Source organism: Nannobrachium achirus (assembly GCF_963921795.1).
Source record: "Nannobrachium achirus genome assembly, chromosome: 8".
NCBI classification, from domain to species: Eukaryota; Metazoa; Chordata; class Actinopteri; order Myctophiformes; family Myctophidae; genus Nannobrachium; species Nannobrachium achirus.
In genome coordinates, this window is record NC_137817.1 from 23,941,901 (window position 1) to 23,967,902 (window position 26,002).

At 42.4% G+C, this 26,002-nt stretch overlaps 1 protein-coding gene across 1 annotated transcript in view; it reads left to right on the top strand.

The window, feature by feature from the left end:
• LOC308290000 (cilia- and flagella-associated protein 337-like) overlaps nucleotides 1–11,274 on the top strand; it is a gene marked incomplete at both ends in the record, with an annotated part of 54,409 nt that extends 43,135 nt beyond the window's left edge. Inside the window, 8 exons of the mRNA XM_080731779.1 lie at nucleotides 141–254; nucleotides 1,786–1,976; nucleotides 5,203–5,400; nucleotides 7,972–8,186; nucleotides 8,545–8,672; nucleotides 8,940–9,080; nucleotides 10,141–10,273; nucleotides 11,178–11,274. Of these exons, the coding sequence (XP_080587905.1) occupies nucleotides 141–254; nucleotides 1,786–1,976; nucleotides 5,203–5,400; nucleotides 7,972–8,186; nucleotides 8,545–8,672; nucleotides 8,940–9,080; nucleotides 10,141–10,273; nucleotides 11,178–11,274 (1,217 nt within the window). The remainder of the gene's footprint in view (nucleotides 1–140; nucleotides 255–1,785; nucleotides 1,977–5,202; nucleotides 5,401–7,971; nucleotides 8,187–8,544; nucleotides 8,673–8,939; nucleotides 9,081–10,140; nucleotides 10,274–11,177) is intronic.
• Between the last annotated feature and the right edge of the window lie 14,728 nt (nucleotides 11,275–26,002).

A 26,002-nucleotide genomic window follows, 5' to 3' on the forward strand; every position in this document is an offset into this window, starting at 1 on the left:
TAATTTCATAATTAATTTAGAAATTCCAGTGCCTACATCACGTCAAACTACAGGATTGAAACATTGTTTTTCCTATTTTGATTGTCTTAATGCCCGACAGCAACAATATACTGTATACATTTGAATGTCTTCTAATCCAGGCCCTCTCCCTGTGTCCCAGTGTGGATTGAGTGGTGAGATGTACTCAGAGAGCTGCGATGCTGTTACCAGACTGTTCTTCATCCCAGGACGCACGGCTGGGACCACAGCAACAGGTCAGCTCATCATGACTTTATCACACTGTGTTGGCATTACTTACATCCAGGGACAGGTGATGGCATCCTTGTCTTGGGCATTTCATTATGGATAAAACGTAAAAAAGAAAAGAAAATCACCACGCGACACTGTCGTGAGTATAACATAAGGCTGAAGTGGTTAATCACTTAAAGGAGTTGTTCACCCAAAAATGTTCTTATATTCAATCAATTCCAAACCCCATGAAGCCTTGAATTCATGGAGATCTTTTTTTGTTTTTGGCTCATTCCTTAAACAATAATTTGAGGACAGATGGAATCTCAGGTCTCTGTCAAGCCAGGTAGCTTGTGGGCCAGCAAAGTTTGGAATCAAAGCGGACCACTCCTGCAATACTTTGAAAGCCAATCTTATCCAATCAAGATGGAATATGAAAAGATCTGTATCGATCACAGGACTATAGAGAAAATATTTAATGATTTGCATGATGTTTGGACGAAATTTGTAGGAGTTATATAAAAAAGTACTTTTTTGCAAAAATCTGTCTCCTGGTGGCTCTATAACAGCCGATGCGATATGGGTCAGAGGTTCTGTTCTGGCCTCCAGGGAGTGTGTGTGTGTGCACGGTTTCACGCTGAACGGTCAAACAGTGCCGGAGATCAGCTGTACACAGACGGACGGACACACGGACGGACGGACGGACGGACGGACGGACGGACAGGGGCGAAAACATAGCCCATAACCAATAATGTTGGATTCAGTATCTCTTTTTGAGTTGAATTTCTCATGGAGAAGAAGAACTTGCCTAAGTTCCACCCTAGCATATGACTCATCTTTTTGGTAAATTGCTTGCGTAATGCGTATACTCTGCTGCAATTCTGTGAAATGGATTTCCTACTAACCTCGAGTCCATTAGTTGTTCATTTTAACAATACAACTTTTAACCTTAACTTAATTGGGTTGTAGCAGATTCCTTATTTTCAGTTATTGTTTTCGTTTGTTAATTGTATTGAAATTGTTTTTATGAGAGAACATTTATTTTATGTAGCCTATTTAGATTATAGTTGCATTTTGCATAATTATGCTTTTTTATTGTTTTTGGTTTGTTATATTGTTTGTAGCACGCACGCTCATGCACATACAAACTCACATGCGCACGCACACGCGCACAGGCACACGTACGCACGCACACACACACACACACGCACGCATGCACGCACGCACGCACGCACGCGCGCACGCACGCACACACGCACACACACACACACACACACACACACACACACACACACACACAGTGCACATTGCACAAATGCACCAAGGGACTATAATGGAAGCCTTCTGGCTTTATTGTGTTTATTCTTTTGATTTATGTGTTATTGCATTCGTATCTACTTAAATACAACATTTCAAACAACCAATCAATAATCCAAAATTAAAATAAACACTTTATTTACAGTGTAGTACAATAAACAATTACAAAACAAAAAGTCAAAGTCAACTCTGCAATAAGGAGACGTGTTCTCTCATGGGTCTTACTGTGTACGGGTGCAGGTGGTGCAGATCTGGTGTCGTGCGGAGGTTCAGGCACGGTGAGGTTTTGGAACACGGCGCGCAGCACTCTACTGGGACAGTTCACAGCCCATGACACTGACCTGGGATCAGTCATCATGACCGTCAGCCCCTGCGGAACATACCTGATCACTGCTGATGTGAAAGGACAGCTGAACGTATGGGACATACAGGTTGGTGCGTGCTAGGGCATTCACCAAATATTCGAATATTCAAATATTCGCATATCAAAGTCACTATTCGACGTTGTTCACCGAAGTCGAATATTCGCTTATTTTTATTTTCTTACTGTTTTCTCTTTAAAAAAATATATAGCCTAGTTTATAAAGCTTTCTAAAGTGACAACTTAAGGACTTTTTAACAACTCTAAAATTAAATTAAACATTGGCCAAATTGTCAAATATTAGAGGCAGAAATTGTGAAAATAGCCGATCTACATGCTCACACTGCCTCGCGTTGCGACTTGCGAGCCGTTGTGAGCATGTAGATCGGCTATTTTCACAATAGAACCATGTTATACAAAATGTAATGCCTCAACTGTTAGTACTCGTCAGGGTGTGTGTGTGTGTGTGTGTGGGGGGGGGGGGGGTCCCCAGTCAAAATATGATTATTTCGGGGCTCGCGGCCTGAAAAGGTTGAGAACCATTGGTGTAAGACAGTGGTTGTCAATGTCCTCATGTCAAGGACCCCACAAATTGACATGAATTTGGTCACGGACCCCCAGAAAATGGGGGTTCCCAGACCACACCTTGAGTGTAAGTAAGTAAAGTACTCGCTAAACGCCTCAACAATTTAAATCTGGACTCTGCAAACAGCATCTGCATTTATGCAAATGCCATTAATGCAATATTGATTTATTAATATTGCTCTGGTACAGTATGTAAAACAGAGAGAGACAGACTGGGACGGTTTTGATGAAGTGAGACTGAGATGGATAGTGGAATGAGGATGAATGCAGCGGGGTAAAGTAGGCCTACTGTACTTCCGTACAATTTTGAGGTACTTTATCTTTACTTGAGTATTTCTATTTTCAATACGAAATAGAATACTGAACTATACATTACATTTCTTTGGCAAATGTTGTACTTTTTTCATTCCACTGTTAAGGGTCATTCCCACTGGGCAAGATAAAGTTAAAGATAAAAAATATCTTTCTCTATTAATAATAAATATAATCATAATACACATTATTTGTATAGCACCTTTCATGACATGAAATGCAGCTCAAAGCGCTTTACAGAGCAGAAATGGAAGCACAAGTGCTTAACAAAAAAGTACACATGGTTACATCCACAATTGAAGTGGATGGTAGTGTCCACAGCACTGGACGCTACCATCCACTCCCATCCACTTCAATTGAGAAAGATATTATTTTTATCTTTATCATTCATTATCTTTATCTTGTCCGGTGGGAATGACCCATTACTATGTAATTATTTGGCAAACAAACAGGAGAAGGGCACATCAGTATTGAGGTGCTGCTGACCTTGGTGCAGATGTCTAAAAGTGATATCCAACATTTCACCTGGAATGGTTTCGACCACTCCAGGTCGAAACGCTGGTTATCATTAAATTATACTGCACCGAGTGTTATTTTCTTCCACACTTTTAGACTATATAGTTATTTTATAGCTTTAGTATAGCTACTTTGTCGATTTAGATTATTATTACAAAACAATTACATGTTAAGCCCCATTTATACTTAGGTCAATCTGAGTTCCCAGAGGTCTTTTCTTCTGCCATACTTAGGTTAATGGCTGGCTATGTTAATAAATAGCTCACAACATGTTGCGATGGGAAGTGTTGTGTGCTTGTGGATCAGCTATTTATTAACATAGCCAGCCATTAACCTAGAATTCTGAAAAGAAAAAAAAAGAAAGAAAACCTGTGATATTTTGAATACAGAACTTCTACACTGGTGTATTACTACTGTACTTTTACTTAGGTACAGTAATACTTCTTCCACCACTGGGTGGATGGAGTGACAGTGAAGGAAGAGTGAGCCCAGAGATTTCCATTAGAACCACAGGATGTTTGTGGAATGACAGCAGGTGTAATGCCCTCTGTCTGTCGCTGTAAGGGACTGGATAAATGAACGTCTGAGGAAGCAGTCAGTCTTTTAATTGATCGAGTTTGTGTAAATCAATGATTGCTTTATGCTGGCATACAGAATGTTATGCTCATGGCTTCACCATGAGACATTTTGAAGAAAAAACTGGACTTTTGCATCACAGTGGGATAGATACTGCAGCCTACAGCCTAAGGGTTCTTTTACCCCTTTCCTAAAAATTAACTGTTTTGGACATACAGTACATGGTTTTCCAGCTGTCACGTGACCCATTGGTTTCTACAGACCCGTTTTGAAGCCACTTTTTTTCAGATCCGCCATCTTGGAACTTCTGGTCCCGAAAAGAAACCAGAGACGACTGCTGTTGTCTGCAACCCCTGACTATACACTCGTTAGAACTGGCTCTACAACACTCGGTAGAACCTGTAGAAGTCGTAGCATACCCTACTTTATCATCATTTTCAAATGAATGGGACCATAATTTACTAAACACATATCATGATACTTGAGAAAAGACTTGAAAAAAGCGATTGAAAACAAAGTATTTATGAAAATGTTTATTAAGGTAATAAAATCAAGTGTAAAGTGTAAAAGCAAAAAATTCTTCTGCTGCCTGCATGAGTTGAAATAGCAACGTCTGCTGGGCCATTCATGGGAACTGCCCCCTTAAAGGTGATACACCATGAAATTTCACTTTTCCTATTTTAAAACCTTTTTTTGGGGTCCCACTAGCACCTTCTACCCTCACAAAGTCCCATTTCTGACCGTTGTGTCTTTCTCTGGTTATGAGAAGGCGAAGGTTAAAAGTATCCCACGGGTTCTCAAAACAGGCTATCCAGATTTGCTGCCGATTGTGACGTCATCTGTCGATTGTGACGTCATCATCAAAAACAAAGTTCAGGCCAAAGGTGGTACTGCAGCTGAAATGCTCTGAGAGCCATTCAAAAATGAGAGAGGCTCTCTATTCAGGAGTGGTAATTTAGCCTCAAACCTTTTGAAAAACGTTTTTGGGACATAAACAATATGACATAAATACTTTTTAAATGCATGGTGTATCACCTTTAAAAGATTTGCTTCCTTGACGCCACCAGACAGAAATAGCTGTGTCTCAAGTCCTTAAATCGAATCCTATTTCCTTGATTGCATGTTAGTCCCTCCCATTGAGGAAATAGAGAAGCGGAGAAGTCCCATTGGCCATTTCTGATGTGATAGGCCAACTCCCAGTGGGCGGGACTAACAGACAAGGAAAAAGGAAAGAAGTGCAGGAAATAGGATCCAATTTAAGGACTTGAGACGCATCTAATGAATGTTTAAATCCTCTGTCTTGTCAGGATTACTGCCTCCAGCCATGTGTGGGAGTGGCCAATGTACCTCCCGCTCTGCTCTGCAGTCTCCGCCCCCACCAGGACCGTGTGACCCACCTGGAGACGTGTGTCCATGGCAACAGGCTCCTCCTCCTCTCTGCATCTACAGACTGCAGCGTGGCTCTCAGCTACTTACCTGGAGACACTGTTGGAATATTTGGACAGGTGCACCAACGCACACTACTGTGCACGAACGAATGAACGCACACACACACACGCGCGCACACACATTGTCGTGTTATTTCAAGCAGATGCAAAAGATGGTTTTATGAGACCTGTTGAAGCTCAGACATACGGTATGTCCATGCTCAGTGGAGCAGTGTGAAAGAGGTGGCTACTCATAAAGCACTATATGCTAACTGAGTTCTTCTGCTACAACATCTGTGATCCGTTAATTAGATCCGTTAATCATTCACCATTTTACTGTGATTACTGTGATGATGCTGCATGACCGTTGCCCCGCTCTTCTGAGCAGTAGTTTAGATTACACACAATGTAATTCTGATTCTGAGTATTGATCGTTGCAGTCGGCAGAAACCTCTTATCTCCATCAAAAGTAGGACATCAGCAATCTCGAAGCGCAGCGTGTTTTGAGCTTGTAGATCTGCTGCTTTTGTAATGTTACTTATTTTATCACAATTCACAAATAGCTGATCAACAAGCTCAAAACATGTTGTGTTGCTTTGCTTAGTTTTTGGTGAATGTTCCTCCCAGAATACGGATGCTTAGGGTTTTTCATCCATTAAAAAAACTATTTTTTCCGTTTCCTGAGAAGTAACAGTTTTGGACCAGTGACGATATTGCCCTTGATTTAGACGATCAAGGTAAAGGCCTTAGGCTTAGATCACATGCTGGAGCAGCAAACTGCAGTCCATACAGACTCTGGCGGCATTAAGTGCTTGACAAAGTTGATCAGCATCAAGTATCAAGCCGCACTTATAGTCGTGGATGTGTTTATGTCTTAGGAGGCCTGTATTAAGTTAGCCTGCAGCAGTGTCTGTGAGAGATTCATTTCTACCTGCCTCAGGCCCTGACTGGCACTGATCCTTCTGCTCTGAACACTGTATTATGCACGTACACACACTCAAACATGAGGCCCACACACATACCGTATTGACGCATGAAAAGGCTGCTCTGTGCATATCTATGCTAGCCTGGCATGGCCAGACTAATATAACTGTGTAGGTATTGGTCTGGAATCTCTGAGTCTGTGGACACCTGGATTTCCGTGGGGCAAATAAAAAGAAATGCCCCTGGTGAAAAACCTGCCCCATATTTGCATACTGGGCCCTGATTGTTGCCCCACAACCTCAGGGGCAGGGAAATCCAATCACACTGCACTGGCAGATTCTTCTGGTTTCCAGGCTATTAATGCCGCATGTTCATTCATTTACACACATGCACGCACGCACACACACACACGCACGCACGCACGCACGCACGCACGCACACACGCACACAAACACGCGCATGCGCACACACACACACACACACACACACACACACACACACACACACACACACACACACACACACACACACGTTGCAAGATCAAAACAAATAGAATAGCAACACTATTGATCAGTAGTCTTCTATTTACTGAGCGCAACAACAAACTTGTTTCTGCTAAAAGCTATTATCATAGGTGATTATGGCTTTTAGCTAAAATGGATTTGTTGGCCCAACCGTGCACCCGATACAGTTTTGAGATTGGGGAGCTGCGCACAATTCTACTTTCCCCTACTTTGCAAGATAACACTGGCTGACCTACTTTTACAGAGCGCTGCGTTTGCTTTTGGCAGAAATACCGGTATCACCTGCCTGGCTGAATTTATGCCTCCCAGTCTATTCTGGTGTCTTTATCGTGGTGTTTGATTTCTTTTTGTTTGTTTGTTTTTGCCATATCCTGTTAAGAAATGTAACTCAATAGTTTAGAAAGAATAACCCTCTTCTACCTCACTCCTTGCATTTAATGCTTTTATTGGATTGTAGAGGTTGTATCCACATAGTGTAAAGTGTGCCTCTTGGGTGAATTCAGCCTCATAAATACTTAAACCTTATTCAAATAGCCTAAAACACATTTGTATTCATAGCCATTTCTGAGGAAGGATTACATTCATGCACACATAGTTCATCCTGAGCACTGCCCTGCAACTGTAGCCTTCTGCTGCTGGCCACCTCAGTGTTCAGTGTCTTGCTCAAGGGCACCTTGTTGGTACTGTAGTTGTTGTGGGACTACATTTACCTCCCTGCCTCGCATATCCCAAACTAGTCTTCCACACCTACTGCTGTCTGCACACAAATTCACGTTTCTAACAGGGCATTAACGAAAAAGTCGACAAGTCGACTCAGTCGACTTCATTACACAAGTCGACTCCCACCAGTCAAAGTAAAAAAAAAAAAAAGAAAACGTTCGAGGCGTTGTGAGCATGTAGATCGGCTATTTTCACAATGTATCTATATACAGTATGTCACAATTTGGACAATGTTTAATTTGTCATTTTAGAGGTATTAAAAAGTCCTTAAATTGGCACTTTAGAAATGTGAAGATACACGTAAACTTTATTATGTTGGTTTGTTTACAGTTGAGTGAGAGAACAATATTTCACATTAAGTTAATCATTTACTGAGTTGAGTTGACTTGCAAAAATCACAAGTCGTTAATGCCCTAGTTTCTAATGGTTGGACTTCAGCAAACTAAGTTCTTATTTTAATGTTTTTTGCTGTTGTCTGTAGGAGCACCACTGGCGCTTGGAGACGCTTGAAGCCCCTCATCCAGAACAGGAGCAGCCTGGGAGAGAAGACATGACCTCCAGACAGCCAGAGTCAGTATCCTCTCGGGGTGACACCCTGGCTGACCCAGTCGACCAGGATAGACAGCTGGAGAGAAAAGCAGCAGAAGAAGAGCCCAGAGGGGATAAAGAGATGGAGATAGAAGAAGCTCCGTCCAGGTGAATGGGTTTAAAATAACACTACTTTAACTTTAGAGAAAAAAAAGATTGATACAGCAGGCAACACACATACCGGTACATTTACATGTATACACTCTCCAGCTTATGTGTATGTATGTTGTTGGCAGCAGTGGCTCAGGGGTAGAGAAACCGTCATTAGAACACAGAGAGTTCCCGAAGGGTTCCCAGTACGATCCCGGGCTCCCCCAGATTTAGTGTCAAAGAGTCCTTGAGCAAGACTCTGAACCTCTAGTTGCTCCCGGTGAGCAGGTTGGTGCCTTGCATGGTTTCCTCTGCCATCGGTGTATAAATTGGTTCTGTCAGTGCATTTAAATGACTGTGTTTGTTTTCCTTACAGGACTGGAGTTCAGGGTTCATCTCCCAGTGGTGGCAGCATATTGGGCAAGAACTATGAGGAGAGATGGGATCAAAGAATGATGGAGACAAAGGTTGTCGCCAAAGATAAAGGCTCAAGTCCTGAGACTGGTGGGTCGCTGATTATCTTGGTCTGGATTGATCGATCTGCAGCGTAGCGTGTGTAGACATGTTTTCGAATGTGGAGATACAGTACGTAAAGAACTCAGTCTTCATTTATCAATTTTACACTCAAAGTGAAATGACACTGAGAATTTGAAGTCTGTCAATGTTGGTGTATGCAGCACATGTATTGTGTGTGTGTGCACGTGTGTGTGCGTGCGTGTGTGCGTGTGTGTGCGTGTGTGCGTGTGTGTGTGTGTGCGTGCGTTTGCTCAGGTACATTCAGTGGTCTGCGCATGGAGGACCTCCAGTCCGTTGGCCAGTTATCCAGGCCAGACTTTGTGAGCCACCCCCAACGCTACTTCAACAAGAGACAAGACCCCAGTCCTGCATGCACTAGCACACCCAGTGGAGAAGGTACACACTCTGAATCTGACTGTCACTGTATGAAGCAGGGCTGTTCAAAGGGGCCCATTATGTGAAAATATGACCTTAGTACTGCGTCTCATGCAGAGGTGAAAAAAGTACTAACATGTCTTACTTGAGTAAAACTACAAGTAAGACGCCTCAGGGCGACATGCAACATCATACCCTGTTATGCCCATACATGGAGATCCCTGTCTGTAGAACCAGCCACACAGATATGGGCTGTCTTGGCCATCTGTCTTGGCCATACCGTATATGGCCATACCATATATGGGCATTCCCCTATGAAGTCCTGTTAGATATGGGCTTGATATTGATGACTTCAGGGATCTCCATATATGGGCATAAAAGGGATACTTTTAGTGTGACATCACAGTGAAGCCAGAGTGTGATGTCAGAGCGACAAGCCCATTCTGTTAAGAGTGGTTCCCCTGACATCACAGTGACATCAGACTGTACACATCTACACGTCCAGACAGATGGACACGGACAAGCTGTGCCGTTTCTCATAGTAAACTGCAACCTTTGGTCGCAATCAATACTGCAGTGTAGAAATACTCCGTTACAAGTAACGCCAAAAAGAATTCATCCCTTTTCAGCCTTTTAATTTACAGTCCAATAAATTGTCTTCTGTTCAAATGTAGCCAAATGTAACCGGGTCCGGGTGTGAAAACCTCAAACTCTTTCATAAATAAAATACAAATAACCTTTAGCGCAAGGAGCCAGTAGTTTGGAATCCTTACAGATTCTACTGAAAAACAGCCTATATGCCCAGGTTAATTTCAAAACCCTCAGAAATGTCAGAAATGTCAGTGTATGAATTTCACATGACTATGCCAGGTGGAAAGTATAAATAATACATTTTAGGAAGGATGGCGCGGACCATATAGAATCTGCCCTCGTGCTACAATTGGCCCCCAGGTCGAACCTTGGACATGTCTGGCCTACAGTATCTACAATTTGTATGAATCAGTCTGTCTATCCGTCACACAGCACTGTTCCGTTTTATCGGTCTTTATCCTCTGTCCGTCTGTCTGTCTGTCTGTCTCAGCAGCACTGAAGGCAGCATTTGATGAACGCAGTCTATTTCCCAAAGACTTTCTGGAGAGTGAGGGGAGCATTCTAGCAGCGAGCTCCCACAAGCAGGAGGGGAGAGGCAGTGTCCTGCAGGGAACCATGGACAGGTTAGGACAAACTAATGAGATGAAATGAATTCTACCCTCTGACATATAAATGTCAACCCATGGATCCTTACAGGTGATACAGTATGTGGTGATATTTATACCCTCTCAAAGTTAAACCAACACCCAGGATTTCAATGTGTATGTTTTGATATCCAAAACTTGCAGATAAACTTGTGATTTAGCAAAACTTTCTTTTACCTTCAAAGCATCCTTTTTATTTAATGTTTCGATACAAAGAAAAAAGAAAAACACAGCGAAAGAGATATGTTTTTAAATGCAGCAAAATACTGGAGAACAAAGTATTGATGACCAAATAAAGATGTTGTGTATATAGCAAGGAGATGAGCACTGATATTTTAGGACTTTGCGTCTTTGTTCAAGGTTTTGGAGATTGACGTTCTCCTGCTGCTAGTTATTATAGTCCCATAATCCTGAGTTTATTTTATCAATAGAACTTAAAAACAACACACAGCACAAAAATGACAGTGATTACTGACTTTGTCTGTGAATAATAAACAGTATACGGTAATATATATTTCTTTTATCACCCTAGAAAACCAAAGGGCACCACTGTTTCTGTTAACGGGACCTCCTCAATGAAATGAAGATATATCGCACATAGAGATCACTGCTGTCAACCCTCTCTGCTGCAGCATCCATTGTGCACATACTTGCGCACGCAAGCACGCACACACACACACACACACACGCACACGCACACACACACACACACACACACACACACACACACACACACACACACACACACACGCACACAAGCACAAAACACACAGAAAGACAAAAGTAAACATTCATCCTTGCATGCAGACCAATACGTCCATACTGCATGCTAACAAACACATACAGATAAACATCATTCCATGTTGTTGCGGTATTCCATCAGAATCAGCTGTTGGCCCAGTCCTCTGCAGCCCACTGTGTCCACTCTCACTGGTCCCCAACAACAGATGCTGGGGTTACATCACAGTGCTGGGATCTGATCAGCCTAGGGATGGGACGATATGAAAATTTCATATCACGATTACTGTGACAAAAGAAATCGCGATTTTACGATATTATCGCGATAATCAAAATCCATTTTCCTAGGGCGGAACATTTGCCAAAAAATTGCAGATCTACAAGCTCACAACGCGCCGCGTTGTGAGCTTGCAGATCGGGTATTTTTTGGCTATGACATTTGATAGAGTGAAAAAGTCATAAGTACCTTTTTCCAGTTTTAAGTGGTACCAGATATGCAGTTCGGCAAATAAAAGTTGAATTGCTCCCAGTGCATGACGGAGGACGATATCATGATAAATTAAATCTCCACAATCCACGATTATTGTGAGTGTTTTTTATCACGATAAACGATAATATCACGTATCGTCTCATCCCTAGATCAGCCTGCTGTCAAGGTCAATTACTGTACACTGAGAGAGAGAGAGAGAGAGAGAGAGAGAGAGAGAGAGAGAGAGAGAGGGAGAGGGAGAGGGGGGGGGGGAGGAGGACTGAGCACCTGGATCATATTTAGCCGCAGTGCTTGGATTTTGCTGTATCCAACATGATGGTCAAGTAAACAAACAAACTCATTTTAGAGCTAAACTACAGAATGTTTGGTCATTTGAGGCAAGAAAAAGGCAGTGCAGTACATAATGTTGATTGGTCGTTGACCAGCACTTTCTCCCAGAGTTTTGTGAAAGGTTTTATTTTTCCTTACTGTAAGCAATGAAATCCTTTTTAAATCAATAAAAAAATGTTGTTATATTTTGCGTCAAATTGTTGATTTATATGCTAAGTAATGTGTAATGCAAGTATTTGAACAGCTAGGCAGTCATTAACAGTGTTGGGTATCGTTACATTTTGAAGTAACTCGTTAAGTTACGTTAAGTTACTTTAGTTACCGACTAATCCGTTAAGTTACTCCGCTACCCAATGACAATTGTAACTTAACGAGCTACCGCTACCGTTACCGTTACCGTTACCGACCATTGAAAACCACCTGCGTGGAAGTTTGGTAAACATAAAAAGACAAAAGTGCAGCCTCCTTTTAGCTCATGCGTCCTCTTCAAAAGACCAACGCTCCCCAGCGTTAAACTGTACAGTACCTCGGTGCCGTGGCGATGTTATGGAGGCTCTATACCGGAGTTAAATGGCCGGGTCCGAATCCACCGTTGTCCGCCGTCCAGAAGCGATCCGAAGATGTACAGTAAATCCATTTTAATACCCAACCGACGCGGACTTTTACACACGGTCAACAAAAGACACGGACGCTACTAATATCTCCACGTTGTGAGGAATGATCAACACGTAGGTAAGCTATATTACAGACGGACGCAGCAGCTTCTGTTGTTGTTTCGTGGGACATGGACAGAGCACCAGAAGTAAACAGTGAGTGATTTGATTTCCTGGTTTCAAGATGACGATGAGATGAAAGGAATGCGATTGGCTGACATACAAGGGAGGCAGACAGGCAGACAGACAGACAGGCAGACAGACAGACAGCTACACACACCCCTTTCACACGTGTATTTGTTGACAGAATAAGACAGAAGGAGGAAATGTGACTCCGGGCTTCTTTTTTAATCTGTGGCAACAAAATGAACAGTTAAAAGGGGACACTTTTTTTTTAAATAACAGGATTACTTTTTTGAAAATGTAACTAAGTAACTAATCGTTATATTGTAAAATGTAACTCGTTATGTTACTCCGTTACCGCCAAACTAACGTTGTTACGTAACGTCGTTAGTTATAACGTCGTTACACCCAACACTGGTCATTAATATTGAGAAATAAAACCCTTCAAGGTGATAATCACACTCTCTGGGTTTATTTCTCGATATTGACTGCTTCGCTTGTTCATTATCACTTACTTAAACATGTTACATCTTTTGTACAGGTACGTAATATTAAAACATATTTTGGTTTGGCTTCCTAGAAAGATGCAATCAAAAAAAACTTTTGAATGTTTTCTATTCGTATAGGAAATTATATGTACTAGAAGCGGGCGGCCCAGCGTCTAGTCGGCGACCTGGCCAACTCGGGAACGATGTAAATAGGGAATGAATGCCCCGCCCTTTAATGCAAACCCCATTATACCTGTTGTCATAGGACCCGTTTTGACCATCTGTTTGCCTGTGTCCATTTATGCCCATATATGGAGATATCTGTTATCTGTCTGTCTGTCAGCGTCCATTTTATGTCCATATATGGAGATCACTGCAGATATAGTTCTGGGTCCATTTTATGCCCATATATGCCCATATATGGAGATATCTGTCTATTTGCGTCCATTTCATGCCCATATATGGAGATCTCTGTATCTGTCTGTCTGTGTCCCTTTATGCCCGTATATGGAGATCTTTGTGATTCTGCGTAAATTTTATGCCCATATATGCCATTTGCGTCCATTTTATGCCCATTTATGGAGATCTCTGTATCCGTCTGTCTGTGGAGATCTTTGTGATTCTGCGTCCATTTTATGCCCATATATGCTATATATGGAGATATTCAGAGATTTTTTGTTGACTCATGTGGCGTACGTGATGTCAGAGCCTTTTATGAGTGATGTCACAATGAGTCAGCGCTTGCGCCGATTTCCTCCGGAACAGCCTGATGTCAACAATCAACCCCGCATAAGGAGATTCCGAACGTTTCGCGCCGGTTCGGGAAAACCGCGCGTCGGGTCGGGTCGAGACCCGGCACTGCACTCCGTGCCGCGGCGGGGAACGCGTGTGCCGAATCTGAAGCCGGTGGGACGAACGGTTCTCGAGATACGCGGATTACAGACAGACACACAGACAGACAGACAGACACGCAGAGACTTCTCGCATTTATAGATAGATTAATTAACATATAATTAACTATTTGTATTAGGTAACTATTTATGTATTTTTGTTGTACCTTCAGCCATAAATCTATGGATGGATTCTATTACTTCACACAATGAAGTCCCTAGTTGTAATTTAACTGCATATAGTGTACAAATAGAACCAAATGGATGTGCAAAGGGTCCATTTAGTTCCATTTGTACACTCTTCAGACTTTGACTCCTTACTCTTAGCTGTTTGTCACAAGCATAATGCTGGAACTGAAGTTTTGTCGACTGATGAACTTACTGTAAGTCCTTCTGCATGAGAGCATAAAGTTTTATGTGAGAGAGAGTGTGAAAAAAGGGATAATTTTCTCGTACTATTTTGTCCTTATGATCATAAGACCATAAAATTACTATTACGGGACTATAAAATGATATATGAAAACTTGAGAGGACCAAAGTGTACTATTAATGTACAGTGTAATAGTTTAGAATAGATAACATTAGAATGGCAGGCCGGTAAAGGAAGCGAGAAAGTCATCTCGGAGTGAAAGTGCTGCTGCGAGCCCCAAGGGTACGAGGAAAGAGAAAGGACATTTTAAATGGATAAGGAACTTTTTAAATGCCTCGAAAGTGGGGATTTGAGGGGAAATTGCCTGATCAGGACTTACTGGAGGTATCAGTCCTGTGTGTGTGTGTGTGTGTGTGTGTGTGTGTGTGTGTGTGTGTGTGTGTGTGTGTGTGTGTGTGTGTGTGTGTGTGTGTGTGTGTGTGTGTGTGTGTGAGAGTGAGCATGTGCATGCGTACGTGCATTTGTATATGTGAGGTCATGCTTGTATGCGAGTTTGAGATGTTTTTTTTTTCTGTGTGCTGTGTGTGTGTGTGTGTGTACTCAATAAAAAATTATGCCTGGTGTCAGTGGCAGATCTGCACTGGGCTGTCAGCCAGCCACTGGGAATGAGGTGAGGAGAGGGAATGGCCTCTCTCCATCACTAGCTGTGTGCGTGTGTGTGTGTGTGTGTGTGTGTGTGTGTGTGTGTGTGTGTGTGTGTGTGTGTGTGTGTGTGTGTGTGTGTGTGTGTGTGTGTGTGTGTGTGTGTGTGTGTGTGAGAGAGTGAGCATGTGCATGCGTACGTGCATTTGTAGATGTGAGGTCATGCTTGTATGCGAGTTTGAGATGTTTTTTTTTTCTGTGTGCTGTGTGTGTGTGTGTGTGTACTCAATAAAAAATTATGCCTGGTGGTGTCAGTGGCAGATCTGCACTGGGCTGTCAGCCAGCCACTGGGAATGAGGTGAGGAGAGGGAATGGCCTCTCTCCATCACTAGCTGTGTGTGTGTGTGTGTGTGTGTGTGTGTGTGTGTGTGTGTGTGTGTGTGTGTGTGTGTGTGTGTGTGTGTGTGTGTGTGTGTGTGTGTGTGTGTGTGTGTGTGTGTGTGTGTGTGTGTGTGTGTGTGTGTGTGTGTGTGTGTGTGTGTGTGTGTGTGTGCGTGCGTGCGTGCGTGCGTGCGTGCGTGCGTGCGTGCGTGCGTGTATGTGTGTGTGTGTGTGTGCAGACTCAGTTCATCACTACAGTCATTCAGCAGTGAGAGAGAGCGGCACAGCGGTTCCGTTCACTCCATCACTGTGTGCGTGTGCGTGTGCGCGTGCGTGTGTGTGTACAGGTATATTTGCAACCAGAATAGGGATTATGATGATAGTCTGGGAGCACCGTGTAATCTCTGCAGCAACACCAACCACTTGCACTTCCACAAGCCATGTCTTTTGCATCGGTTGTGCAATCATGCAAGAATCTTGTTCTTGGGTATTCTTTATTTATCATTGTATTGGGTTATGAGTCATTCATTGAGATGAAGACGGCAGCATAAGCTACAAGATGACAAGATGCAACTCATGCAGTATCACCAATGAAACGCGTTGAGGTAAACACAGAGTGTGGCAGAAGAAAAGTAATTAGAAAGCTTGATGTTGATTTTAAATAATGAACATTCATTCTGTGAGCAATACAGCCTAAACGTGTGAATTTTAAGTTCACACACTTTTCTCCAAAGCACTTTACAATGTATGCCTATTTCACATTCACCCATTCGCACACCGATGGCAGAGGAAACCATGTAAGGCACCAACCTGCTCATATGAGGAGCAGTTAGGGGTTCAGTGTCTTGCTCAATGACACTTTGACATTTAGCCAGGAGGAGCTGGGAATCGAACCTGGAACTTTTGGATTCCAACATTGCCACTCCACTTTGGTGGGAGATAATACATCATTACGGACAGTGCAACAGGCTGTATGGAGACACATCTTTAGACAGTGAACACATCAAAAACTAGTGTGTGGCATGTGGCCCGGACTCACACTGACATGTACCATCTTGTTCTGTTTATAGACTTGGCAAATAATAAGCTTTGTGTGATTTTTACTTTCTCAAAACTAGGACAGTAAAAAGTTGGCATTGTGACAACAGAAATCATGTCCTGAAAAGGATTCAATTGCTTTTTTCCACAAACTGTGGAAAATAGTGCTTTTACAAATGGCCGAAGTTGGGAATTGATTAAGATTCTATTGATATCGGTAAGACATATCACTAATGCCAAAAGTCAACTGTGACTGTGGATTCACTGGATTGTCCATCCAGATTTTCTGGCTTTTTTGCTACTCTAGTCTCTAATATTACATTTGTTGCCATTTTTAGGTGTACAGTTGAGCGACTGGGGGAAAAAGAGGAAACCTACTAGTTATTTAAACTAGCCCTTACCCGTTCAAAGATATGAGCTCCAAAATGATGTGCAGTGTGTGGGTTATGGGATGTGCACACACACACACACACACACACACACACACACACACACACACACACACACACACACACACACACACACACACACACACAGAGAGAGAGCTGGTTAAACATGTTGCCTCATGCTAGATGCAGAATAGATGTGCCTCATGCTAGATGCAGAATAGATAGTAGATACACCATAAAAATGCTAATATACAGTATATGATTTGTGAAAGAGACAAACGGGCTTCACAGTTATGTTAGGTGTGTTCATATGCTAATGGTGATGCAATTTCAGATCAATTGCTCCAGCCACTGAGGAGAAACGCTGTTTCAGACAGACAGACACTCACTCACTCACTCACTCACTCAGACAGACATTCGCAAAATTATAGTATAGATGGGCTGAGACAGAATACACATTCATGGATCTGCAGTTATGCACTGAAACTTTATCTGTATTCTAAGACTGAACTGTAATGTTATTAAAGCAGATATATGCAAGCCTAATAGTGGAGACAACAATAATTATAGCTATTCTGCCCCATACAAATTTTCAATTGTACAGTAGTAGCCTGTATTTGTCATAAAATATCTTCATATACCTCTCCTCCTGTAAGAATTTCATGAACGCATTTCCTAATGGCTTTCTTCAAAGGTGGTCTGTAAGTGACTGTTTTGGTAAAACAAAGAGAAAAAAATAAAATAAAAGAAAATAGTTGCGTTAAAAAGAGAACCCATCATAGTGTTCCAGTTCCAAATGTGTACATTTCTTTCATGTGTTATCTTGTATCCTGTATGAGTTCTCTCATTCAGGATATGAGATTTCAAGGTTTTTGGCTTTAAAATATGACAAAGAGAATTGGAGTCATAAACCAGCTGAACAATGAATTTACGCCTGACATTGTCGGACACTGTCGGACATTGTACTGAGTAGCCAAACTAGGGCTTAATGTGGTGGAATATCTTTGCACGCCACTGCTTTTCTCTTTATCCCAGGCTGTTGCCTCATTATCAAGGGAAGGTACCTTCCCACATGATGAATCTGTGTTCCATAGCACACATACGTACATGAATAAAAGTGTGCTTCCGTTTAATAGGTTTTTCTCCATTTCTCTCCTCCCTCCAATACATCTCTGATTTTTAATGATGGTGATAAAAGTCATTACCATTAATAAAGATCATGCAGTATGTGCACATGCATACAGTAGGGCAGCCATAGCTGAATGTATACTGAGGTGCCGCCTGAGAAACATAAGGTCCCAGGTTAGATTCATGGCAATGTGTCAAGGCGTCCCTAATCAAGACACTTAACCCCTAACTGCCTCATACATGCCATTGCTTGTCAGTTAATGACTTGACAGTGCAGCTGTAATGTCAAATGCCATTGCTTACTTCCTCAAGCCAAGGACTTTGTAGGGCAGTGAAAACCCTACTCTAACATTTCAAATCACAACATCTGGGTTCTGCTGATAGAAACATAATCTTGAGAAGGAATCAACAATCACACTGCAGATTAAACAGCACATTGAATGTCTGAAATTATGTATGGGATTTATACTGACATTGAAGATGTGATTGTTATGTTATTAGGTTATAACATCGCAATGCCATGTTTGTCTTAATCCTGACAACATGCCAAGGAATTTTTCAGTGTGCACACTATCCAAAGACATATCTCCTACCTAGACTGTCACTCTGGCTGTACCATATGTGATGGTGTCAGCTTCATAATATTCTTTATTACCATTTCACCATGCCTTTAAATGCCCCAGACAGACAGAAGGACGGAGGGAAGTAGAGCATTACTCCTGCCAGCGATTTTCACCTTTTTATTTTAGTTTTGAAACTCGACGCAATCATTCCTCCAGGCCCTGGTATAGGATAAAAGTGCCCCACTACCAACCAGCTAAATACAACGCTTCTATCCCTCGAACGTACCAGTACTAGCCAATCGCAGGCATGCAATACACAAGCCTGCAAGGCCCCGATGATAAAATATGTATTTAGAACGAACAGAAAACCTCCCTGGGATGCACCCGGGATGAGGAAAATTGTTGCCACAGCCAGGACTTTGATGTAGGCCCCGGTCATTTTTCAGTTTATATCAGATTATGAAAGTACAGAATGTAAGCTTTCAAATGATGTGACATTAAGTTGAAATCTGAAAATATTTGAAGATAATGCTTTTTTGAATATTGTTAAACCTCAAACCAAGAAGCTGTGAAAAAAGCTTTCAATGTTTTTTCACACTTTTGGCAGTCAAGTAATGGGTGTGAGTAATAGCTTGTTAAAGCCACCTAACCTACAGTATATGCAGTGGTCTGTAAAACCAAAGGACAAATAGGCCACATTGAGGAAAATGAGGACTTTCCCCTCAATTGTACTCTGAGTTTAAATAAAAGCTGGCTTGGACCTCAATGGAAACAAGCCCCCTGGGTGGTTCATAAACCCCCAAACCCCTGTATGGTGAGAGTCGTTATGTACACAGTACACACACATTCAACTCAGTCTGAGCTCAGTTAAGTCAGGGAGAAAGATGGAAAGAGCTATTAATTTAGGACATGCCTCCTGGTGGATATTTTGCTCTCTACTGAGCGTACCTTTCTAGTTTACAATTCAAATGGCCCCTGAGTTCAATTTATTCCTGCCCCAACATTCCCAATTAATTTTATTTGGTGCGTATAAAATATGTGACCACTGTTAAATTGCGAGGAAGCGGTGCTGAGGATGGGTGCCTAGCGTAGCCTTTGGCAGTGATAGCATTTCAAATTGTGTTACATGGCTAAACAAGTAAAACGCCTCTCTGCTACCTCATAGTTTACAGCAGGGACAAACCTATCTGTTGTCCTTATGTTTGTTTATCAATGTCACATGTATTTAGGTTCCCACACCTTGAAATAAATTGCACAATAATCATTTGTGCATTGCTTTTGCCTGCATGCATGTGATTATGCTACTGCACACAGTTCCTACGATTCAGCTTCCATGAATTGGAATATGGGGCTTAAAGGCCCATCATGTAAATGAGTTTGCTATTAGAGGCCAGTTGCTTTTCATCTATTCTCTTGTGAAGATAAATAAGAGTGGAAACAAAGCCTGGTGCACTATTTATCTTGTGTATTGGTCATGTGCAGGAGTTTGCACCACACGTGTGTTCCTATGCTTTTATGAGTTTATGAGAGTGCCTGTGTGTGTGTGTGTGCATTTGCGTGTGCAAAACTGTGCATGTGCGTGTGCGTGTGCGTGTGCTTGAGTGTGTGTGCCAGAGCATTTTTTAAGGCATGCCATGGCTCTAAAGCAGGGTGGGCAACTTTGATGATGGAAAGGGCCACTATATTTCCACATTCACTCCAGAGGGCCACATTGCATATATTGGGCAGTTATCTTTTTAACTATTTTCATAAACAAAAATGTTGCGAACCATGTTTGCATGTTTGGAATTGTAACAGCTGAAATCAATAATATATCAGTATTCCGATAACCTGTGGGCCGCATAAACTAGTGGTCAGTAGCGGTATTGCTTTTTTCGCCCCGGAGTCGTCGCGGGCTACCGCCACGGACCACCGGAGCGGCGCCGCAAACCACCGCGACCGATACGAATCCGTGGAGGGGCGTGGAGGGGTAGAACGTAATTTTCTGGCCAGGATTTGGGGATTAAGAGGTTAAGAATCCTTCACCATGGTAAACACTGTAGCTGAGCGAGGCTACTTCCTGAAGACACGGCAGATATGCTGTGATTGGCCGGTAGTGTATCATGTGTGTATGATCCGCGATGTGATTGGCCAACGTATACACAACGTATACAGATGATGCAGATGACGTTGTTTTTCCGTGAAAACCGGACCCCGGCCAGGATCATAGAAAACATATAAAGAGAAGGCTTTAGAAGCTGAAAATAACGGAGTGGGTGTTCTAAAACTTTAGCGATTTAACAGTTAGGACAATTTTAATATTTGTTTTATAAAAAAAGTTACATGGTAGTGAAGGTGTCTGTACAGTAAAAATAAAAGATTTGTCTTATTGAAATAGTGTGGGCGTGCCTGCCTACCGTACTGTACACATAGTAACTAGTTACTGTATGTGTATGCATGTGTTTGTATGCCTGCGCATAGCCATCAGAAATGTATTTGTGTATTGTGGCGCTACAGTAATACACATGCTATTGTAATAAGACCTCATCAGTTTGAATGGTGCATAAATCTCCGTTCATATACTGTACTTTTGCATAATTCCATTTGTATGTATGAGTTTGTGGGCAGGTGAATTTGAGTGAGACTATGTGCGCATTCATGAGCTGCCTGATTGCGGTGCAATTACCATAAATCAAATTTACATTTGTCATGTAATTTAGCTCCCAGCTTGGTATTGCCTGGTTAATTTTAGCGCCCACCACAAATGAGATTTACTGTCCCTTAGATTAATAACCAAGCCTGCACACACACACACACACACACACACACACACACACACACACACACACACACACACACACACACACACACACACACACACACACACACACACACACAGAGAGAGAACAAGGGAACCACATTCTCTCTCCAATCCGCAAATTTGACACTCCAGATGAAGCATCCCCCCAAACAAATGTCATTGTCATTATTGTGATTACGAGCCATTTTACTGTCAACCAATGTAATGAGACAAGTATACTATGGAGGCTGTTGGATTGAATTTCAGCTGCATCAAGAGTATCGGCTACATGGACCTTTCCAACTGGTGAGAGGTTTTATGGCAAAGACAACAGGGAATGTGGAATGTGTGGATATCGTCGATGTTGGGTATAGAAACCTTGTATGTCCAAACTTGTTACTTTAATACCTTAAATCAGTTAAATATGTATTGTGACGGCCCCCTGGAGCCTTTGGCAGGATTCTGCTGTGTAACCGTTTTCTGTTGCAATTGACCAAATTCACACAGTGGCCATCCTGCCATTAAGTCAATGAAATGCCACCCCAGTTGCCACCTGGGGTTGGTACAGTTTTCAATGCAAATTTCAAACATGGCCGCCAGGTGAATATGGTCAATGCAGGGATAAAGGGAAGGAGAGACACCTGGCCACTGTCTCCCCCACACAGTATACTTGCCCTGTCTCTTCTTTCCACCTTGGCCACACAGAGAGCATTCCTTGTTTCACTTGTCTTTCATTTATTTATATTTGTATTGTATAACACACCTACATTCCATTCCACCTGCTTGCCTGCCTGCCTCTCTGTCTGTTGTCAGTTGTCTCACAACTTTGCGCTCACAGCTTGGAGACAAATGGGGAGAATGCTACCTGAATTGGAGAGAGACAGAGACAGAGAGTGATTGCTGTAGAAAAACTGAGACGGATACAAAGAAAGCACAGAATGCTCTAGCCAGGGTGTTCTAAAACTTTAGCGATTTAACAGTTAGGACAATTTTAATATTTGTTTTATAAAAAAAGTTACATGGTAGTGAAGGTGTCTGTACAGTAAAAATAAAAGATTTGTCTTATTGAAATAGTGTGGGCGTGCCTGCCTACCGTACTGTACACATAGTAACTAGTTACTGTATGTGTATGCATGTGTTTGTATGCCTGCGCATAGCCATCAGAAATGTATTTGTGTATTGTGGCGCTACAGTAATACACATGCTATTGTAATAAGACCTCATCAGTTTGAATGGTGCATAAATCTCCGTTCATATACTGTACTTTTGCATAATTCCATTTGTATGTATGAGTTTGTGGGCAGGTGAATTTGAGTGAGACTATGTGCGCATTCATGAGCTGCCTGATTGCGGTGCAATTACCATAAATCAAATTTACATTTGTCATGTAATTTAGCTCCCAGCTTGGTATTGCCTGGTTAATTTTAGCGCCCACCACAAATGAGATTTACTGTCCCTTAGATTAATAACCAAGCCTGCACACACACACACACACACACACACACACACACACACACACACACACACACACACACACACACACACACACACACACACACACACACACACACACACACACACACACACACACAGAGAGAGAACAAGGGAACCACATTCTCTCTCCAATCCGCAAATTTGACACTCCAGATGAAGCATCCCCCCAAACAAATGTCATTGTCATTATTGTGATTACGAGCCATTTTACTGTCAACCAATGTAATGAGACAAGTATACTATGGAGGCTGTTGGATTGAATTTCAGCTGCATCAAGAGTATCGGCTACATGGACCTTTCCAACTGGTGAGAGGTTTTATGGCAAAGACAACAGGGAATGTGGAATGTGTGGATATCGTCGATGTTGGGTATAGAAACCTTGTATGTCCAAACTTGTTACTTTAATACCTTAAATCAGTTAAATATGTATTGTGACGGCCCCCTGGAGCCTTTGGCAGGATTCTGCTGTGTAACCGTTTTCTGTTGCAATTGACCAAATTCACACAGTGGCCATCCTGCCATTAAGTCAATGAAATGCCACCCCAGTTGCCACCTGGGGTTGGTACAGTTTTCAATGCAAATTTCAAACATGGCCGCCAGGTGAATATGGTCAATGCAGGGATAAAGGGAAGGAGAGACACCTGGCCACTGTCTCCCCCACACAGTATACTTGCCCTGTCTCTTCTTTCCACCTTGGCCACACAGAGAGCATTCCTTGTTTCACTTGTCTTTCATTTATTTATATTTGTATTGTATAACACACCTACATTCCATTCCACCTGCTTGCCTGCCTGCCTCTCTGTCTGTTGTCAGTTGTCTCACAACTTTGCGCTCACAGCTTGGAGACAAATGGGGAGAATGCTACCTGAATTGGAGAGAGACAGAGACAGAGAGTGATTGCTGTAGAAAAACTGAGACGGATACAAAGAAAGCACAGAATGCTCTAGCCACCCTAACATGTTGTGTAGGCACTAACATACAGCTTGAAATTGTTCAGATCAGGATTGATGAGGTGTTATTGTCCAATGTCCTGTGTGTGTGTGTGTGTGTGTGTGTGTGTGTGTGTGTGTGTGTGTGTGTGTGTGTGTGTGTGTGTGTGTGTGTGTGTGTGTGTGTGTGTGTGTGTGCGTGCGTGCGTGCGTGCGTGCGTGCGTGCGTGCGTGCGTGCGTGCGTGCGTGCGTGCGTGCGCGCGCGTGCGTGCGTGCGCGTGCGTGCGCGTGCGTGCGTGTGTGCGCGCGCGCACACATGCAACTTGTCTGGTGGTAAATTAGAGAAGGAGAGCGTTTAAAATAGATGAAACTCAGTTTGGATGCCAACACACTAGATACTTGATGAAAACCATCCATCACTACCCTATAAACCTGTTCATAGATGTGCCGTGTGTGTGTGTGTGTGTGTGTGTGTGTGTGTGTGTGTGGGTGGGTGGGTGGGTGGGTGTGCGCGCACGTGTACGTGTGTGCCTATACTCATTTTGTCAGCATGTGTAGTATGAGTTGAATTAAGGGAAAGTTAGTGTATTTGCAGTATTTATTGATATGAGTGAGGGAGTTGTGATCGTGCATATAATATCATGTGAACAAATGTGTGTGTCTTGGCCTGAAACAGGAGGATGCTGGGCGAACGTTTGACTTTGGGCAGAAAGATGTATGCTATCAGAATGCTAAGCAGCGCTTTTAAACAGTCTTTATATTAAAAGTGTGTAGGAGCCATAAATTCACTTTGACACCATGTGCTGCATCCCTGAGCAGGGTTGCTACTGATCACTTTGGTTGTAAATACCTGTAGATGGCCTTAGCAGTCACCACAGTGTTCTCAGCCTCTCGATCTCCCCTATACTCCCTCTCTTTCTCCTTTAATAAAGTCCTTCTTTAGTTGCAGTCTTTATTGCTCTTTTGTTCTTTACTTTTTTATTTGCCTGCTGTATTTGAGCAATTTTTTTCTTCTCTTGTAAAGAATCCTTCCCCTTCTTTATGAAGGACAACAATGGAGTTTTTACCACATTGAATGACTCATAATCTATGCCTCTGCTTTTGATACCCCCTCCCAGGTTATGTAATGTTATTGCCGTTGGGGATATGTTTTATCCCTGCTACAGTAAGTGCAGCACATAGCAGCCTGACTGGAGAACCATGCATTTGTGTTGTGCCGAGTGAGAATTTTGTTTTTATCCTACGCTTTTTAGAAATGTAGGATCATGACATTAATATATACAGTACTTTACACCAGAAGGCAAACGGCAACAAATGCCTTGCTCCATGTCTATGAATAGACATAAAAACCTGTGCATTATTACGTTTTGGTGCATTTTAAAGCTCTAAAAAAATCTTCCCTGGTGAAAAGATTGATTTATGTATAGAATTCATGTGACATGATGATGATGATTTTTGCCAACATTCACTCAGTTATTCAAGTATAGGTCCAGTAATGTTTACTTTTCATAACTTTGGAGAAGATACTGTAAACAAAATCTAAAAAATAAAGTCATTAACAGGAAAATTGTACACAGTGTGTATGACCAAAGCTATGATTGACGGCAGTCTGGTCCTAATGTTTGTCAACATTTTTGATGTGACAACAGAAGCAAAAGTTTGAATTAAGTGCTTTTAGAATTTAAACTTCAATGCTTTTTTATTAACAGCAGGGAGTTGGCAATTATTTTTTACTCCTTTTTTTCTCCCAATTTAGTCGCTATGCCAATTAATTTAGCCAACAAATCTCTGTATTGTCACTGCTGTTTATTACCCTACTGGCCCACCTGGATTGCCCATTGAGGATCGCCCCCTGGGAGGACATAGTGCAAAGTGCCTCCATCCTACTCCTCCCGTCTGGGACACGCTGGCAGGCGCCAAAGCCTTTAGGAGTACATATACAGTACAGTGACAAAGATTGGGCTCCCAGCTTCCCTCCCCAAACACTTGTGTTCATATCATATCCACCATGGTGCACCGTCCAAACTGGAATCCCCCTGGTGGATTCGCACCCCGGCCTAGACTCTATGATGGTGGACAGGTCATTTGTCCCTGCGACACTCGAGTACCTATTCCCTCTTTATTTCTCCTTTTCCTTCCCTCTTTCTTTCTCTCTTTCCTGCATGTCCGTCCCTCCTCTCTTTTGTTGGTGTCTGTGTTTTGTCTGTTTTGTCAGTCGGTGGCGATGCTCATTAGCAGCAGGAAAGTGACAAGGACAAGTTTTTTTTTAGATTTTAGATTGT